The sequence below is a fragment of the Phaethon aethereus genome (genome assembly GCF_964289735.1).
Source record: "Phaethon aethereus genome assembly, chromosome: 1".
NCBI lineage: Eukaryota > Metazoa > Chordata > Aves > Phaethontiformes > Phaethontidae > Phaethon > Phaethon aethereus.
The window spans coordinates 2759706-2780806 of record NC_138575.1 but is presented as its reverse complement, the minus strand read 5'-3'; the positions used below and the strand labels follow the sequence as shown (position 1 = coordinate 2780806).

The following is a 21101-nucleotide window of genomic DNA, read 5'->3' as shown; positions in this document are numbered from 1 at the left end:
ATTTCATGGCACAAACTAAAAAGGTCTCCTTTGGGGGTACTGCCTATATAAACCGGTAGGATTTTATCATGCTCATCCCACTTCGTGGGAAAGGTGAGTCCCGTTTAAAGCTAGCGTGGTAGCGAGTGCAAGCACCCTACCAAAGGTACAGGGAATGAGAGAGACAATAATGAACATAATTATAGTTAGTTATTGTTTGGTCTACTTACGGCCCTATTTTGTAACGCTACTGCCAGCAGAGCTATTTTATGCGATGCCTTTTTCATGCAGCAACCTTTTCATAAATCAAAGCAAAAGCAATACTAGGCAGTTTCTCCTGCAGCCTGTTTGACAATAAAAGTTAACACTGAACCCTGGCTGTTATCAATCTTCATAAATGTGTCCATGATATAGCAAGCCTGTTCCATATTACACTGAGTCTGTTACTAATGCATGCACAGGAGCAACCCAGTGGCTTAATGGATCTCCTAAATGGCTTGAAACTGGGACGCATGTTAAGTGGCAAGGAAAGTTTCAAAGAAATAACTGCTTTTCTCATTTCTTTCAATATATGATAAAATGATTACACTTTACAGTGGGTCTAGCTCAAGAAATGTATATTGTACTACCATAGGAATTTTCACACACAAAATAGAAACCTCAGGAAATTATCAGTATTTCAGTAGTTCCTTTTAGCAGAGATCTATGTCACCAAGGGTGTTTTATATTCAGAGAATCATAGAATCACAGAACGGTTTGGGTTGGAAGGGATCTTTCAAGGCCATCTAGTCCAACCCCCCTGCCATGAGCAGGGACATCTCCAACGAGAGCAGGTTGCTCAGAGCCCCGTCCAACCTGATCTGGGATGTGTCCAGGGATGGGGCATCTACCACCTCTCTGGGCAACCTGGGCCAGTGCTTCACCACCCTCATTGTCAAAAACTTCTTCCTTATACCTAGTCTAAATCTGCCCTCTTTCCGTTTAAAACCATCACCCCTTGTCCTATCGCAACAGGCCCTGCTAAAAAGTCTGTCCCCAAGCACTGAACTCAAAGGCTGACAGAACTGACAAACTCGTTTCAGTAGCACACACATCCTATTAAGGAGAAGAAGGGGTAATGCTTGATCTCTATTAATTTGGATATTAGCTGAAAACAATCAGTTTACACTGCATAGCCAGAACAAGAGACTGATGATGGAGTTTGACCCTCACGCACCCATACTGCAAGGATCCAAAAAGCAACAATTTTATCTGCCTACACCTGAGGTTTCCCAGGTCTGGAGGAACTTGAAGACTACTTTTGCCCAATACAGCGTCACACTATGCAACCAGAGAGGTGTAACAAGTCTCCACGTTTAAAATAAAGAGAACTTGGGATATAACCATTATATAGATTACCTTTATCCTTAATCAGTTCTCTTGAAAAACCACCAAAACCTCTTTTGTAGACTGTCCAGAAGAATAGCTGCAATTTCTCTACCTAAAGGACCCAAAATATTTAGTAGAGAAGAGCTGGTGAACTGGCTTCATTTCATGTTGAATTTATCTATAAAGAACTTGTTTTTAAAATCTACACTGACCACGTTGACTGCGTCTTTTTATTGAGAGCTTTATAACAATTTTTGGCCAAAGCGCTGCGTCTAGTCAAGGCACAGGGAGAATAACATATGTGATGGAAGAAAAGGGACTGCATTTCATCAGCCCATGCAAGAGCAAGATTTCACTAACAGTAAAGCAGTGTAGACAGAGAGGTAGTCTATTACAAACGGATCTATAAAGCCTGTCTCGCAAAACCTTTCGATCCTGATCTTCTCGTGCTTCCAGTAATGCATACGGCACAGTGCAGCATTTGCCACGGAATATTATCCGTCTTAACACATCCTTGACAGGGGAGTCCATCTTTATAAAGTTTATAGCCACAGACATGGCACTCGAGCGGTCTCCTTAAAGATACACGTATTAGTTTTATCTATTTCGTTCAGTTCCTTTCCCCAGGCTTAAATGTGTTCTTTAAATGTTTCAGGACTTTGATTTTATATTGCAGGCAGATGAATGGAAAGGCAGAGGACCGTGAGAGAGAGTGCATCTTTATAATTTTTTCTTTTTTAAACATTGACAAATTTTCCAAGTTCAGTTATAGATCCTCTATAGAGGCACATAGCACTTGAATCAACAAACCTGCTAACACTTAACTGCCCCATAAACACTACTGGGGAAAATTTTCTCGTACTGAACAGTTTTGTGTCTTATGTTCTTTTAGGGTTAGAAGGTGGTGTGCTCTTCATGCATCTAAGTGTGCAGCACGGAACATAAATATCAAGTCACATCTATACAAGCCAAAATGTTTTAAAATGCCAAAGCAAACCAAAAATATTTAGGAAATCCCCTCTTCAAAAACAGCAGGAAGAGAGTGTTGATTTGCTTAAGAATGAAGCTCCTGTTCAAGAAAATCTGAAAACACATTTATCAGATACTGTAGAAGCCTTTAAAAATTGGTTAGGACATTTCATGACCAATACATGCATTTTCTCCTACAGATGGCAGGACTCCTGCTTTAAAAATGCAGGGATAAACACTGAAAGAATCAAAAAGCACATTCAGAAAATAATTTAGCATTTTGCATTAAAGAGTACTGAGAATAACAGGGCAAATTTTAAAGAAAACACAGGCAGAACATCAAGAGAAAAATTCCTGTAAAGGACATGCATTAAATAAGAGAATAGTGAAAAATAAAGGGAAATTTCTAAGGGAAATAAACAAAACTTGAATTTTCTGCTAGGGAGACAGACTGCCTTGTTGGACCGGAGTACTTCCAACTAACATGGCTAACTTAGCTCCATGGCTAACGGAGCACAGTAACAGACTACTAAGTGTCTAAAGGCAATGGGCTCATTTCCTCCAAGCCACTAGAGGTAGAGCTCTGTTACAATTAGGATTTTGCAGCCTATGGATCAGAGCTTTGGTCTCCTACAAGAAGGCGGGTGTAATACTCTGCAAAGTGTACGTACAGTCACACCAGTCTGCCTGTGAGTAGCCTCACAGCTACTTTCTGATCAATTAATTGACTTATGCAGTTCTGTTTAGAGAGATGCCCGTTGGGAAAGCTTGCTGGAAATTTCCAACTAAAAAGAGAAAGATTTTTTTTTAAGACTTATCTTCTATGTAATAATTTCAAAATGGTCATATTCACAAAAGGCAACTACTGTCTAAAGTTCAGTTATCAAAATGTCAAATTTCTCTGATCAAAGGAGAATAACTGATACGCTAAATAAGTTTGGGGCAAGAAGAAGTCATAATGAAGTCATCAGAACACGATTCATGCCGCTCCACTGTTCAAAGCTATTTGAAAATGTACAGTTTGGTGCCCTGCCCCTAGAGAACAGAACCGCTTAAGAAGCAATATTATATTTTTTAAAAACCAAAATTATGTTATGTTGGAAGTGCTACTGAGAGGATCAACAGAGAAAGCCAAAATATCATTGCTTGATGCTAGTTAAGACAGAAAACAAATGTTCAGGGACCATTCTAACCTCTAACTTGTAAATGAGACCCAAACCAATCAGGTCACTGAAAAAATATATACTGTATTAGGAAGAATGGCCTATAAAGTTTGTGTAAAAAATGGTAGTCACTGACCTCTTAATTCTAGACTCAGATTTGGCACATATTACCCCACTGACCTCAGTCAAGTCCCCCAACCTTAAGGGATAACTGCATGCATTTATGTTGCATCTATACAGGTCCTTTCATTATTTTTATTACAGTAGTACCTAGATGGACTAATTAAATCTAAATTTACATTAGGCGGGCAATTTGTTAGGCATTCAGATACATAAAAAAGCATAAATCCTACGCAGACCTATGAAGGCTTCTTCATGATCCAGCACCCCTGTAGTATACCTGTTGCCAACTGCCTGCTGCATAATTTTGTGCAATTTAACAAAAAAATTAGAATTAATCAAGTGCAACCTGGCACAAATTTATTTATTTATTTGTTTGAGCCTGATAATGACAGCAAAGGAATGAACTTCCTCCTTCATCAAAACAGAGGAGTGACACCCATGACATGATAATCCTGTGCCACCTCCCAGGCGCCACCCTCCCAGATGCCAACAACTGCAGCAGGCCCTTCTCCAGATGTTGCCAGCTGTAACCCTGCCCTCCTCATTGCCAGTATCTACAATGTGCTGAGACACAACCACGGGAGGACCAGCATAAAATAAACGCAGTCTGGTTCCGGTACCAGCAGCATTTCTGCCGTTCCAATGTTTTGAGAATGATGGTTTGGGGTTTTTTTTTTTTGTTTTAAAAATGTAAATGAAACAGAAAGAGGTTGCTGGGTGAGAGTGCTGGAAGACTCCGAGAGCTTATTGAATGTTCCAGTCCTGATGGACACATTATGCTGAAGACCTGACTGCTAACAGGGGTCCAAATCTCCACGATACTCCTGACACTGAGATTCACCTCAATTTGGACTGTCCTAAGCAAACAGGAAGATAAAAAGCAATACTGGAAGATAAAATGCAATTAAAAGTGCATCTCTGCTCAGAGAAGGAGCATACCTGTTCTCCACATGCCTAACATCTTACCAACTTCCCATAGTAGAAATATTTTTTACACCATTTAGCCTTTCAGAGCTACAGAGTAAGGCAGGTGCACTATACACCAGATGCCACAATTTTCAAGTTCAGTAATAATTTTTACTACCAGCAATGAAAGAGAAAGTTTTACTTTTGAACTAATCTCAGGTGAACTAGAGGGCAACAAGACAGCATAACCACTTTATAAGACATCTTAATACTATTTTAACAAACCTTATTTTCCAAGTATGACAGCACTTTGCAACAAAGTCTGGAGAAGAGGAGGCTGAGGGGAGACCTCATCGCTCTCTACAACTACCTGAAAGGGGGTTGTGGTGAGGCGGGTGTTGGTCTCTTCTCTCAAGTAACTAGTGATAGGACAAGAGGAAGTGGGCTCAGGTTGTGCCAGGTTTAGACGGGGTATTAGGAAAAATTTCTTTACTGAGAGAGTGGCCAAACATTGGCACAGGCTGCCCAGGGAGGTGGTGGAGTCACCATCACTGGAAGTGTTCAAAAAACGTGTAGACGTGGCACTTCAGGACATGGTTTAGTGGGCATGGTGGTGTTGGGTTGATGGTTGGACTTGATGATCTTAAAGGTCTTTTCCAACCTTAATGATCCTATGACATGATTTGATATTATTTCCCAATGATTTGATATTATTTCCCAAAATGTTTAATGTATACTTTGGCTTTACAACCGCGGTTTCACTTAGAGGAAGTTGAAGCAGAATGACTGCAGTCTATTTTTTCCTTGATTTAGCCCAACACTGCTGGAAGGGGGGCGGGGAGGAGGGAGGGAAGAACTGGTTAATTACAAGTAGCAGCAAATGAGCTGTAATGGAGGTGTCATGAATGTAAATCAGTGACGCCTGATGCAGCAACAGCAGCATCTGTGCATGCAGCTTGCAAAGTAATGAGATCGTGCTGAGGTACTGGCATCCTGCTTTGATCACTTCATCTTCTTCAAGAGCTCTGATGGGAAAACAAAGGTCGGTGGTACTGACCTCCCTTCCCGCAGCTTGCAGACGCAAGGACATTAGCGACTGATCAAGGATTGCTGTCTTTCCACCCCGTGATTTCGGAACGGATGGTTACATAGTTGGGGGCCGTAACTAAACAGATAGCACAAGCTCCTGCAGTATGAAGTGTCATGTTCTAACATGTAGAGGTAATTGGCACTTCATTCTTCACCCTGTAACCAGAAACAGGTGTATGCTTCTTAAAAAAACCCATACCATCAACTCTGCAAAACATGCTCCCTTCCAGAAGGAGAGGCTTGCTGCTGTGTGCTCCAAAGTGGGGGCTGTGAGATTTGTAGGCTTCAATCCTACAGATGGCTTGGACTCATAAAAAACACCCTTAGAAAAGGTACTTGTAAATCTCAGCAACAGAAGATTACAAACTACAGAACAAATTAATAATAACAAGAAGAGACTGTGGGTTTTAACCTTCTTTGGTTTAATACTGTAATTGGGAAATCATTTACTTGTGTTTATACAAAATCCCAACAAAGGACGCTGTCGTGGTTTAACCCCAGCTGTCTACTAAGCACCACGCAGCTGCTTGGGGAAAAAAAAAAAGTAGAACTTGTGGGCTGAGATAAAGACAGTTTAATAGGACAGAAAAGGAGGAAAACTAACAATAATAATAACAACAACAACAATAAAAACTATACAAAACAAGTGATGCCCAATATAATTGCTCACCACCTGAGGACTGATACCCAGCCAGCTCCTGAGCCGTGGTCACTGCCCCGGGGCCAGCTCCCCCCAGTTTATATACTGGGCATGACGCTATCTGGTATGGAATATCCCTTTGGCTGGTGGAGCACGGGAAGCTGAAAAGTCCTTGACTTAGTGTAAGCACTGCTTAGCAACAACTAAAGCATCAGTGTGTTATCGACATTATTCTCCTCCTCAGTCCAAAACACAGCACTATACCAGCTACTAGGTAGAAAATGAACTCCACTCCAGCTGAAACCAGGACAGATTCTTAAAATATTAAAACAAGAGGCTTTGGTCCTTGAAAGGGAGCACAAAGCCAGATGTACCGCTGCAAAGCGTTACGTGCCAACTACTCTGCGAAGAGTCAGTCCTCGTTGGTCGTGAGTGGCTCACGAATTTACAGCCAGCAGCAAGAACTGCCTAAGCAAGAACACTTAATGAGTGCATCCATCAATTTTCAGGGGACTTGGTTGATTACCAGCACACAAAACTAGGGAACACACCAATTTACCTGCTGGCCACTGATGCATGAATATGCATGTTTCACTCACTAGCTTTCATAAGGAAGTCTATAAAATTACTTAACATGTCTATGTAAACAGATACAGAAAACCTGTGGTGTGCTGGAACATGAGCACATGCTTTCCCCTTCGAACACATCAACCAGACTCACCTGAATCACAGAATCATTAAGGTTGGAAAAAGACCTTTAAGATCATCAAGTCCAACCATCAACCCAACACCACCATGCTCACTAAACCATGTCCTGAAGTGCCATGTCTACACGTTTTTTGAACAGGAACCATTTTGAACTGAAGAGGAAAGGGACATTCAGATCAAGAGGTGTATTTGCCCACATGGTTATCCTACTATAATTATAACTAACCGTAACGATATCCTACCATAACTACCCTATTTTCCAGAAAATCTTTCATTAAAGAATTCCTAGTCATGACTTTGTGCTTTACTAAAATTAATTTTAAGATTGCTTTCTCCTTTCCAGACTGTAAAGTATCTAACTGTGTGAAAAATTGGTGATAGCCTGAGGGGAGCTTTAATGAACGTACCCACTATTTCTAGAAAGGCAACAAAAGGGGAAAAAGGATTATGGCAAACATGGAAAGAATTGGCTGGGCCCTCTTAATTAATGTGCTATCTAAATTTTGAATAATAGATTTTAAAGTTTAATATAAATCTCAAAAAAACACATTCAATGCTTCAAACCTATCTCCTGAAAAAATAAGCACATTTAAAGTTCACATTACAGCTCAAACATTTCAATGAAAACATACAACCCCATGCAAACAGGCTTATGATTCTGGGCTTAACAGAAAAACACACAGATATTACAGCAGAATCCTCTGCTCCCACTTCGTTCAGAATGAATCTGCATCTAGCTAAAAAGTGCACAATTAATATTTCATCCAGCTCTGTTGAGCACTCTCATTCCTAATGGACTGTATTGATCAAAGGAAGAAAGTTAAACATCTCTGTTGCTGTAGGGAAAACTAAAGTTGTCATTTATGAAGTGATCAACATTTCATAGGTAAACCTGCTGAATAAAGGGTTTATAGAATTTTGATATTCTAAAGCTGTTCGAAGGATATTCTCTTACATGTATTTATAGGTTGGAGAGCAACTGAGACAGGGGTAACTACTGACCACCAGAGTCCCTTCATCAAGCCAAGATGCTGAAGCAATATGCAACTCTATCCAAAAGGCAGAAATACGCAATTCCTGCTTCCTCGCTCTGATTCAAAAGCACGCATAAGGCACGCATGGTGTAAAGGGTTCTGCCAGCCGAGGGAACGCTGTGTCAAAGCAAAATCACTTATACAAAGTAGCCGTAGAAAAGTCAAACTTGTTGCTTGAATGAGATCTGCCACAGCAGCCCTCACATAAGTCTATCAGGACCAAGTACTGGCTGAAAGGAGTGAGCAAAGAAAACAGATTCTGTTTTATTTCTTTTGCATTCAAAGGGAACAGGAGTTTGAATGTACAAGATAAATAACAGAGACCGAAAAGATTTGTAGCCTCTTTATCAATTTCTCTTCCCACTTGAAGCAGTTCTACGCGTTCGGAATCCAGACTGGCTTAAACACAAGAGGGGTGACAGTATCGCATCCAGTCTGCAAAACACTATTTATACTTTGCTGATTAAGTGTAATGCTGTTAGATATCAGACAACGGCACTGGTTAAATCAACAGTGTAAGAAATTCTCACTGCTGTGCCACCCTCTGCACGGTGTCAGCACAACTGTGCAGCTAGAGAGCAAAGCAGCCTTGGGGAACACAAAGGGGATGCGGTGGAAGAGCAGAAAGAAAGAGAAATAAGACTATTTGAGCTGCTATGAAAAGCTCCACAGTTTAAGCTGAGTTGATGGTATTTAACACTATGTACTCTCTTCTAGCATCTACAAACATCCCAGCCCTATGCTCATCTGCGGGATGTCGTGGGTAACTTGGGACCATCATCCCCAGCCATAACATTTAAAAAAAAATTCAACAGCAACAGTATCATCAGGGCAAACAGTACTGAAAAGATTGTTTCATAACAAACCTACGTATATGTGCTATATTTGTAAGACAAAAGACTCATTCAGGACATTTCTACCGTCTTCGGCTGAGCAAAGGGAGCTCGACGACACGAAGGCAAGCCTGCAGGTTCTGTCCAAGGATTTCTAAATAGTTTTCCATTTCTGTTACTGGATGTCGTGGTTTAGCCCCAGCCGGCAACTAAGCACCACGCAGCCGCTCGCTCACTCTCCCTCCCACAGCGGGACGGGGGAGAGAATTAGGAAAAACCTCGTGGGTTGAGATAAACACGGTTTAATAGGACAGAAAGAAAGAAGGGAACAATAATGATAATACCAACAAAGGAATGTATAAGAACAAGTGATGCCCAATACAGAGATTGCTCACCACCCCGTGATCGACAGCCCGTCCCCGAGCAGCGATTTCCGCCCCCCCGGCCAACTCCAGTTTATGTACTGGGCATGACGTCGGATGGTAGGGAATATCTCTTTGGCCAGCCTGGGTCAGCTGTCCCGGCTGTGTCCCCTCCCAGCTCCCCGTGCACCCCCAGCCTGCTCGCTGGCAGGCCAGCACAAGAAGCTGGACTGTCCTTGACGGCTCAGCAACAACCCAAAACATCAGCACATTATCAACAGTTCCTCATCCCAAATCCAAAACACAGTCTCACACTAGCTTCTGTGAGGAAAACCAGCTTTATCCTGGCTGAAACCAGGACACTGGAAAAATACTATGTAGTATTTCACACATAATTTAAAATCCATACTTTTAACTTCAGTTTTTAAAAGCAACTAATGCTAATTAAGGTAGCAAAAGAAACTGCTAGAAATCTGAAAGTTTCTCACCAGTGGATCTGCACAAGCAGAGACAAAGCAGAAACTATTTGCCTGGGTATCTCCAAGGTGGATTTCTATGTTACAGTAGTATGTGAGTACATCATGAGAGTTGCTGAAAATTAAGGAACTATCAATATTCCTAATTTACAGATAGTGCAGAAGACTCCCTTAAAAGTCACCATACGTGCCCAACAGCAGAAGGGTAAGGAGAGCAGAGAAATGAACCCACAATTCCCTGGTCTCTTTAACAAGGACAGTGTGGAGCTCTGCACCTGGGGAGGAACAACCCCATGCACCAGTACGGGTTAGGGGCTGACCTGCTGGTAGCCAATAAGTTGTCCATGGGACAGCAATGTGCCCTGGTAGCCAAGAGGGCCAATGGTATTCTGGGGTGCATTAAGAAGAATGTGACCAGCAGGTCAAGACAGGTTATCCTCCCCCTCTACTCTGCGCTAGTGAGGCCTCATCTGGAGTATTGTGTCCAGTTCTGGGCTCCCCAGTTCAAGAGAGACAGGGAACTTCTGGAGAGAGTCCAGCGGAGGGCTACAAGGATGATTAAGGGACTGGAACATCTCTCGTATGAGGAAAGGCTGAGAGACCTGGGGCTGTTTAGTCTGGAGAAGAGAAGGCTGAGAGGGGACCTTACCAATGTCTATGAATATCTGAGGGGTTGCTGTCAGGAGGATGGAGCCAGTCTCTTCTCATTAGTGCCCAGTGACAGGACGAGGGGCAGTGGGCACAAACTGCAGCACAGGAAGTTCCACCTCAACATGAGGAAAAACTTCTTTAGCGTGAGGGTGACGGAGCACTGGAACAGGCTGCCCAGAGAGGTTGTGGAGTCTCCTTCTCTGGAGACCTTCCAAACCCGACTGGACGCGTTCCTGTGCAACCTGCCCTGGGTGATCCTGCCTTGGCAGGGGGGTTGGACCAGATGATCTTCAGAGGTCCCTTCCAACCCCTACCGTTCTGTGATTCTGTGGTCTCAGTTCAATGTTGTCATTAAAAAGCTTATTTTCTCTATATACTGCATTTTTTTCAATGTCCAGAAAATGGACATCACTCCTTTGTGAAGATCAAAGTGCCACTGTTATTCATTTAACGTGGCTTCATTACAAACTTTCTCAGCTTCACTTCCCAGTTCAAAAGAATATTAGCTAAAACACAACTTGAAGTATTCTTAATGTTTCTATGTATTTACAGATAACAATTAAACGTAACTGTGTTTTAATTTTATTTTCAGTAAACATTAATAAACCAAGCTTCATGATACAGAAGTCACCAATTAAAGAAAGATACAATATTGCTGTTTTGTCATTTATTCCTGTTCACTCTATCCTGAATGAAACCCCCTGCTGAACGTATTTTCAAGGTTGTAATAACCTGTTGCCTGGCTATCACTGAGCCCTCGCTTCCATCAGCGATGACAGCAATGGAAATGATCGAGGATCACATGAAACATATTGATTTGGTTTGTAAAACTGTTTTTAAAACGTCTCAAATGTGTGAAGATCGTACCATGTGAAGCAGCCTCAGCAAATCCCAAACCTTTCAGTATTTAATCAAAAGAGGTCCTCCAGTTCCCAAGAGGCTTTTCTCCTGATGGCAAGGCTCATGATCAAAAGTCTCATAGTAAGGGAATAAAGTCATCAAAATCTGTACTTCAGAATAAACACCCAATCTTCCAGATGATGCAAAGAATCATCCATCATTAAAAATGTTAGCGCTGGATAATTTCATCCAGGAGCCTATCAACACACACACACACATATAAACTCTGCGCCGTGATGCACAAGATCCAGAATTTGGCTTCGTTGCTGACACAGGCATTTGGAAGTGACACTGGGGTGACACACTGAGATGCTGAGGAAACCTCACCCTTGGTTTGCTTCGCACAGACACTGCCTGGACAGTAGAAACCAAAATGGACAGCCAGTCCCAAAGAGGACCTGGGTTTTCTGCCAGTCTGGCTAGCTGGGGACTATGTTTTTGCCAACACCAGAAGCAAGAAGCAACTCCATGTTGTCTATGAGACGGCGGTGGAGCAGGAGAAGAATGGCAAAATATTTTGGCAAAAGCACTAGTCCGTGGCTATGAAGTCTGTTATCTATCACAAGGAATCAAAACCCACAGAAGATAAAGTAAAAACATTTATTCTAGGCCAAATTTGCCCTATCTGCTTACTCTATTCCCAAATGAGTAATCAAGATGTTACTTGGCTCTCAACACCACGGGGAAATAAAATGTCACCACTGCAGCTGCCGAATTTCCTGCTACCAACTCTTCAAATTAAGGAAAACCACCACAATACAAATGTACAATTCGATTAGTTAAAGTTCAAATCTTTGCCCAAAGCCCGGCTCTTCCTGTAATATTGCATTCTTTTCTTCTTGTGTAAACGTCTCATTATAACAGAGACATCTTCATAATATAATAATTCTGGTTATAATGTAACTGTGGGTAACATAACTCCTGCATTAGAAAAGGCAGCATGCTCTAGTAATGTTGTTTTAATGTCATTTGTGTACTGCAGGAACTGACTGAACCTGGTCATTTAGAATTTGATCAATGTGAATTAGTGTCTTAAAGAGATGAACCTTTTGATAATTCAGAATTTGATCAATGTGAATCAGGACCTCATGGAGATAAAACATCTATCATGAACATTTGGAATATCAGTCTAATCCAGGCAGCGCTGGAGAAGGTAATAAGCGTCAATAAGGACTGCAGACAAAGTGCAGAAGACTTGCCACTTCTCTGATACAAGTCTATATGGGATATTTGCTTTTTCCCTTTTAATGGGGTGAATTATCCCTAAAGACTGATGAAGCCACAGCTGATGTAATTTCAGGGACTAAATAGAGGAAGGAAAAGGAAAATCCAGGAAATATTTAAGTAATTATCCACTTCTCTTTGCTCTTGAAAGAGATGTAGCTTAAAAAGTTGAAGAAATTCACGTTATCTCAATAAAACTTAGTAACTGATTCTAGACATGTTTAAAATAGAGGCTATTTTGTAATAATACCACAATTAGATCTATTAATCTCGCTCTTAGAAACTGAAACCACACTGACATGCAGCACACTGGTTTATGCATTAACAAAATTTAGCAGTTCAACCTTATTTAATTCTTCTTTTACAGCCAATTAAACAAGCTCTTTAAACACCATTGCTTGAAACTCTGTCCTCAATCCTCACATGCAATTAAACTGTGAGGTTTTAGTTTAGTGAGAAGTGCCTAGTGACACCAAAAGCGCATCATCGTTAGGTTTCACTAAATCAGTCATAATTTATCCATCAAGTTACATGCAAGAGGCAGTGATAAAATAACATCTGCTGAATTTAAACCTTCAATAAAAAGACATAGCATTTAAATGGGTTCTATATACAGAAAACTTTTAAATTATAAAATAATATTGATATTTCATGCACTTTATCAAAACTGCTGCAATTTATGGGCAGAATTCTGGCAGCTTTTTCTTCTCATAATGTTTTCCTTTCGCTTTTTTTTAAGCCAATGGACCAAAATTGGATCCACTAATCAAAAAGCTCCAAATAATTTTTCAAGAAGTTTGGCTTGAAGTGCAAAAGCAGCACAGCAATTTCAGTAATGGCATTACAGCGAAGACTGTTTGGCCTGTTTAGGAGCCCTGCTGACAGAGTCCCCTGGGAAGCAGTCCTGAAGGGCAAAGGAGAACAGGAAGGCTGGACGTTCTTCAGGAAGGAAACTGTAAAGACTCAGGAGCAGGCCATCCCCATGTGCCGAAAGACGAGCCGGTGGGGAAGACCAGCCAGGCTGAACAGAGACCTTTGGCTGGAACGCAGGAAAAAAAGGAGTTCATGACCTTTGGGAGAAGGGCAGGCAACTCAGGAGGACTACAGGGATGTCATGAGGTTATGCAGGGAGAAAATCAGAAGGGCCAAAGCCCAGTTAGAATTTAAGCTGGCTACTGCCGTAAAAGACAATAAAAAATGTTTTTATGAATACTCTAACAACAGAAGGAGGGCTAAGGAGAATCTCCATCCTTTACTGGACGCGGGGGGAAACAGTGACAAAGGGTGAGGAATACGCTGAGGTACTTAATGCCACCTTTGCCTCAGTCGTTAACAGTAAGACCAGTTGTCCTCCAGGCTCCCAGCCCCCTGAGCTGAAGACAGGGAGCAGAGTGAAGCCCCCATAATCCACAGGGAAATGGTTAGTGACCTGCTGCACCACTTAGACACACATAAGTCTTTAAGGCCGGATGGGATCTACCCAAGGGTACTGAGGGAGCTGGCGGAAGTGCTTACCAAGCCACCTGCCATCATTTACCAGCAGTCCTGGCTAAATGGGGAGGTCCCAGTTGACTGGAAGTTACCAAATGTGATGCCCATCTACAAGAAGAGCCAGAAGGAGGATCCAAGGAACTACAGGCCTGTCAGCCTGACCTCAGTGACAGAGGAGGTTATGGAGCAGATCATCTCGAGTGCCATCACGTGGCACGTATGGGACAACCAGGTGATCAGGCCCAGTCAGCATCGATTTATGAAAGGCAGGTGGTCCTTGACCGACCTGATCTCCTTCTATGACAAGGTGACCTGCTTAGTGGATGAGGGAAAGGCTGTGGACGTTGTCTGCCTGGACTTTAGTAAAGCCTTTGACACCATTTCCCACAGCATTCTCCTGGAGAAACTGGCTGCTCATGGCTTGGATGGCCATAGTCTTTGCTGGATAAAAAACTGGCTGGATGGCTGGGCCCAAAGAGTTGTGGTGAATGGAGTTAAAATCCATTGGTGGCCAGTCACAAGTGGTGCTCCCCAGGGCTCAGTATTGGTGCCAGTTCTGTTTAATATCTTTATCAACAATCTGGACAAGGGGATCGAGTGCTCCCTCAGTAATTCTGCAGATGACACCAAGCTGTGCGGGAGTATTGATCTGCTTGAGGGTAGGAGGGCTCTGCAGAGGGATCCGGAAAGGCTGGATCGATGGGCAGAGGTCAACTGGATGAGGTTCAACAAGGCCAAGTGCCAGGTCCTGCACTTTGCTCACAACAACCCCATGCAACGCTACAGGCTTGGGAGACGCACTGGTGAGGCTGCACCTCGAACACTGTGTTCAGTTTTGGGCCCCTCACTACAAGAAGGACATTGAGGTGCTGGAGTGTGTCCAGAGAAGAGTAACGCAGTGGGTGAAGGGTCTGGAGAACAAGTCTGATGAGGAGCGGCTGAGGAAACCAGGGCTGTTTAGTCTGGAGAAGAGAAGGCTCAAGGGAGACCTTATCACTGTCTACAGATACCTCAAAGGAGGCTGTAGCAAGGTAGGTGCCGGTATCTTCTCCCAAGTAACAAGTGATAGGACAAGAGGAAATGGCTTCAAGTTGAGCCAGGGGAGGTTTAGATTGGACATTAGGAGAAATTTCTTCACTGAAAGGGTTGTCAAGCACTGGAAGAGGGAGCCCAGGGAAGGGGTTGAGTAACCATCCCTGGAGGTATTTAAAAGACATGTAGACGTGGTGCTTAGAGATGTGGTTTCCATCCCTGGAAAACTCAAGGTCAGGTTGGACGGGGCTTTGAGCAACCTGATCTAATTGAAGATGTCCCTGCTCATTGCAGGGGGGTTGGACTAGTGACCTTTAAAGGTCCCTTCCAACCCACACTATTCTATGGTTCTATGGTTTAGTGGTGGATTTGGCAGTGTTAGGTTAACAGTTGGATGCGATGGTCTTAAAGGTCTTTTCCAACCTAAATGATTCGATGATTCTATGGCTAGTCAAATAGTGATTTCTATTTATACCTTTAGTCTCTCGAAAATTATGAAAAGATCAATCTCATGAAATGTTAGGAATCTCTGATTCCCCCTCCATATCCCTCTTCAGTAAATACTCCTTGGTTTATGCAGATAGACTAAAACATCCTTCAAAATGGTTTTCTTAAAATTCTTAGATACTGCCTGTGCTAAGGACTGGCCCCTGTTACATCTACCAGCTCAGTTTATGCAAAAAGGAACCCAAAAGCATTTGATCTACTTAGGAAATAATTTTTATATTTGGGGGGAAAAAACCAAACCCAAAGCCATTTCCTACCTCTGGCCACAATAACCACCTAGAGCTATCAACAAGTACTTCAAATCACAACAAAAAGTTATTTAGGAATAACGAAAGTGAGATGAGACAATAATTAGATTTCAAAACCTGAAAATACCCCACTGTAACAAAGGAAGGGGAAAAACCCTGTTGATGGAAATCTTATCACAGATGGAAAAAAATGACAATGACTAACAACATACCAGGCTTCCCATCCATAATGGGAAACTCTCCAAATTATGCTTAAATCAGACCTTGAGTCAATGGTCATCCTGTCCCTCTTATTTAAGGGACAGATGAATTCAGTCTTCAATATACTCTGCACCATTAACCAATACAAAGATTTTATATATACACTAGAGAACATTTAACAATTCATGATCTTTAAGAGCTAAAATTACTTTTATCTTACAGTTGAGAACTTTATTTATATCATTATCAGCAGCTCAAAAAGGTCTTTTTTTTTTGCTCATCAGAAACCAAAACAAAATGCAAAACAACACAAAATTCTTTCACAAATCTAAAAATTGTCACAGAATAATTCATTTTATACAGCATTTCTTGGTTACTGCTGAGAGTAAAAGGTTGTAAGAAGTTTCTCAGTATCCTTACCAAAATGATAAATGGAACCTTCTCCCTAATGGATCAAACAGCAGAAAGGGAAGAGTCCAAGGCTAAGGGTCAGAGTCACTTTGATCCATCAATTACTATATCTTCATTTAACCATCCTCAGGTCTAATAAAAATTATTTAAATTGACCTTCACTGTTAAGGACAAAGTGAAGTCGCTAATTTAAATCCTTTCACATCATGCAAGCACAGGATGAATAGTATTGTAATGCAAAGTTGGAACGACATCTTTGGTGCTCCATTAGAGAAAAAGTGTTAAGGAATATATTTTTAGAGTATTTCATGCATCTCATCAAATGCAAATTAATTAGTATATTACTAACTGCACATCCATTTTCTATGCAGCTTATGGTTATGATGCACTGGCTTCCAAATTCTTCAAAATTCTCTCAATAACCAGCACAGACTGATAGTATCTATGATTGGGGGAAGAGGAATTATTGTGCTTTTTAATGTGGTAAGAACTCACCTAGCTGCCAGACTCAAAAACAACAATAGAAAAGACTTACTTGAACCGAGCTGACACCTCATCGGCAGCCTTTTGGTATTGCTCCGTGGTAACTTTGTAGAACTGGGCACTCTGGGAAGTTGAAAAAGATAAAAAAATAAACAATACAGATTTCATCTGGTATCATTTATATGCATCCTAATATCTAGTAAATAATGCTAATTTAGATATTACATCCATTTAAGTTGCTCAAAAAAAAAAAAATCCAAACCCAGACCTAAGCTTCAAATCAGGTATTCTACAAAGTTTCAGAGATGACTTTTTGTTTGGTTGGTTTTTTTTGAAGAAGTGTGTCCTGTTGGTTCTGGAAGGTTACGCAAAAGAGATAAATAGTTCTCTCAGGGAGGAAACTGTAAAGATACATGGGGTAAGAATCACATCTTTAGCACTGGCTGCTATTGCAACCTTTGAAGCTTTTTTAAAAAAAAAAAAAGTCCAAATACTGAATTCTTGCTTCTTTGCAAGTCCCTGTTTGTGTTACTTAGACATATATCCCCATCTAGTTTGCAGGGGATACTCAAGTCAAACTTCAAAGTTGCACAATAAATTAACTACAGCTTTACTTTCTCTTTTGCTCTTTGCCTTGATAATGCCTTGCGCAGCGAGTTATTTTAATATTCCAAACTTCCAGGTCGCTTCAATCAGTTGTTAATTTTACTTTTTAAAATCAGGCAGCTTCCGAACATATTTTCATCTCCCCTAAGCCCAGGAATGCCTTTCACTCTGTTCCACCAAATCATTAATTTCCAAAGTGCAGGCAAGACAAGATTGAACCATCAAGCATTAGAATTTTTCTATACTTAAAAACGGCAAAGTTTCTCAGCAGGACATAAGATATTCAAAGACAAATCACTATAATGTTGTGATGCTTCATGTCTGGATAACATATACTTGGTATTTTTAAAGAGGTTTTTATAGCCTTAGCACAGTTGGACTTAAGATGTAATAACTAAGGCACCTGGCTTCACAGTTGGAGGAATAAAGAAAAGTTAAAGCAGTTCAAAAGTTCTCTAAAACCATTTTTCTCTGAACGGTGGGGCAAACAGGTTGTGGAGACGTAGAAGGGTTTTGTTGGCACTTGCAAGAACTCTTCCGGAGCTTTGCAGCTCATGAGTTATCTGGCAGCCCAGGGAGTCATGTTAACATGGCAACAAAACTCTTACAATCACACCCTGCGTGATTATGTGAAAAACACTTTGAATCCTTATTTTAACAAAATACCTATTAGTACCATGGTTTAAGGTTATTCATGCCACAACATGATTTTGCACCTTTAAAACATTTAACATACATCAATGGCACAATGCAGTCCAGGGAAAGCATCATTCCAATTTTTATTTGGGGTAAAGTAAGCATTTTTATTTAAGACATTGATGTATGAAAAAGCAATATGCCTAAAACTTCGTTAGGAAAAAAAATTAAAAACCCTGTAACTGGAGAGATCACTCTTTTGTAAAAGTCAAAGATGACAACGTCTCCTTGATCACTGGGTTAGTAAACATGTCCTGAGCAGCATTTATCTGTGCCAAATTATGTTGAGGAATGCAGGTAAGATAGCCCACTATGGCAGGAACACTTGAGAGAAACTCTGAAAGAGGCAGCGCTAGCTATAAAAATAGAAGGAAAAACATTTTCCTTCACATTTGAGGATCTCATCTTCTGAGTTTCTTCCTTGTGAATTGTAATCTTAAAAGGTACAGAAACCACTGAAAAAGAATACTGACTCCAAACACGGGGTAAAATTGTATTGCAGGTCTAATATTTTACCACAAATTATAACAAATTGCGTAACATCCACTGCAGTCAAAGGTCATGCACAGATCACAAAGAGCACAGTGCTTTACTGCACCCTTGCTTCTGAGACTCAGACCTAATAATTCATTTGTTCTGGAATCAAGGTTTCCACGCATGTGACTTGGGGTTATTTATTTTTTCATAAATCACTGTTGGCCAGTAAGAAAATGAAAATGAAATCCTCCTCACACCAGTGACCCCCTTACATTTAGTAATCTCAGTTGCCCAATGACAGTCACATCCAGGTTCCTTGGACGCAGATGAAATCAATAGGTATGCGACTAGGCAGCAGACTGACTACGGCGTGAGTGCGGACAGGTCACTATTTGAGATGATGAATAGCTCTCTATCATCCTACGGTCCCCTACGATGCTAACATTTACTATAATCTTATTTGGGCTGCGATTTATCTTTCTTTTGCCTGATCAATAAAGATGAACACAACAGTTGTAAGGATCGATTGCAATTTTTTATCATTTTCAAGCATGAAGGAGCATTTCTGACACAAAAACAATATTCTGAGTGTACTTGTTCTACTTTTTAATTGCAGTTCAAGTGATCAACTGAGCTGCTATATATGCTGAGAAGTTTTAATCCTATAGGAGACTCAAGCTATCAAGAACACATTTGTTATCTTAGATAAAGTGTGCTGTTTCTTGGATCAGATCTTCCTTTGAAATTCAGGTTCTCTTTTAGAGATACACTCCCTACAATCCAGAGATGAAGATTCATTTTAGAAGTTTTCCCTAATCCTCAAGATAAGAAACACAGAATCATAGAATCATTTAGGTTGGAAAAGACCTTTAAGATCATCAAGTTCAACCGTTTAATGCAGTGGTCATTTCTCTAAATACAGAAAAAAATGGTGCTATAACACAGCACTGGTTAAGATAAATAATTTCCCCAGTATCCTGATAAATACATATATGTATTTATGTTGAGTATATAGTCTGCATATTCATGTACTGTTCAACTCAAAGTGGAGGAAAGAAGCTACAGTCTAATATTCAGGTTAGCAGCAGTGGCAGACTATAAGGGAGTAGGTCTGGATCAGGCCTGTGGATCTTCACAAGCTCCAGCAGAAACTCCAAATACAGCTGTTTTCTCCCCAAAGTGTGCACGGGCAGGGAGGAGGGAAGAAAGGCAACAGAAATGCAATACCACCTACATCAGGGATTATGTGCATGAACATGCAAACCTCAGCTATGTTTATTACATTCCAGATATATAGTCTCTCCATATATATTCCTAGAATTCTTTTAACTAAGCAAGCCACTAAAAATGGTACCAAATACTACAACCAAGTTCCACTGTGTCTTTGAGTCCCTCAGGCACATGCATTACAGAACAGTCTTCAGTTAACAGTCACACAGCATCTTTCCCTCTTTAAAACCTTCTCTGTTGCTGTATAACAAGAAGATGGTTTTCTGCAGATCTGTATGGCCTCCTTTGTTGCAGGGAGCATGAAAGTGCAGGAAGCGTGTTACAAAAGACGCTGGGAACTTCCAAGAGGGAACAGAAGCGTCAGGGTTATGGCAATTAATCATCATCCCAGATTATGCAAAGATGCTATTTCTGTATCTGTTATGGAGTTCTTGTACAATGTGGGCATGTTGCTTGACTTCAATATCAAAATAAAGTGGCAAATTTGGTTCTTGATGACTAAACCTTAGCTTCTTCACAGTCAAGTATCTAGTCTAAACTGATCACTGAGATGTGCTCTAGAATCACGGAGGTTGCTGGCTAGCAGATCCCACGCGCCTCGCAGAGCACTCAGAATGACGTGAATTACTATGTCGCTGCTGACAAAAAGGGGGCCTCGGTAACTAACTCAAAATAGGTGATTAACTTGAAGGCTGCTGAAGTTGGGGGAAATGAACCCACTTGTGTGCATGCTCCTCATTTGCCATCTGCTTGACCGAAGAAACGCTGTCCACCTTTAAAATAAACACTGATATCAAGTACTCATCCAGCCCAGGACTCTGGCAAATATTAGCAGCACACGTGTAGGATAAAGAGCAGAACAGGCACACGGCAATGCTGGGTGATCCTCCAGCACCTACAATGACTAAAATCTAGTCCTATGGGTATGCCCCAAACTGCACCATGACCATCAGCAGGGGCAAAGCCAGCATGCCAGATTTGAATGATTGAACAGCCGTAACCGATAATCAGAGTTGTATTTCCAACACGCAAAATGCCAGGAAAAGCTAAGGATTCCAAGGCATCATGCCTTACCTACCTCTTACTGAGCACAAAAGGTACTTGTGAACATTAGTCACCATGTTTTCTCCACGCATAAAGAACTTTAGCCTTCATTACCTTCCACAGGAATTAGGGAATTTATCTTCATTTCTTCACTACTATGGGAATGGTAACACAGAAAGGCCTATGAAAGACTAGTAATTTTTCAAAGTTTGAATGCTGTAAAATAAACAATGGATGTCTTGAACACCGA

At 41.2% G+C, this 21101-nt stretch overlaps 1 protein-coding gene across 1 annotated transcript in view; it reads right to left on the bottom strand.

The window, feature by feature from the left end:
* CHCHD3 (coiled-coil-helix-coiled-coil-helix domain containing 3) overlaps positions 1-21101 on the bottom strand; it is a gene marked incomplete at both ends in the record, with an annotated part of 171446 nt that overhangs the window by 16483 nt on the left and 133862 nt on the right. Inside the window, one exon of the mRNA XM_082010818.1 lies at positions 16851-16921. Within this exon, the coding sequence (XP_081866944.1) occupies positions 16851-16921 (71 nt within the window). The remainder of the gene's footprint in view (positions 1-16850; positions 16922-21101) is intronic.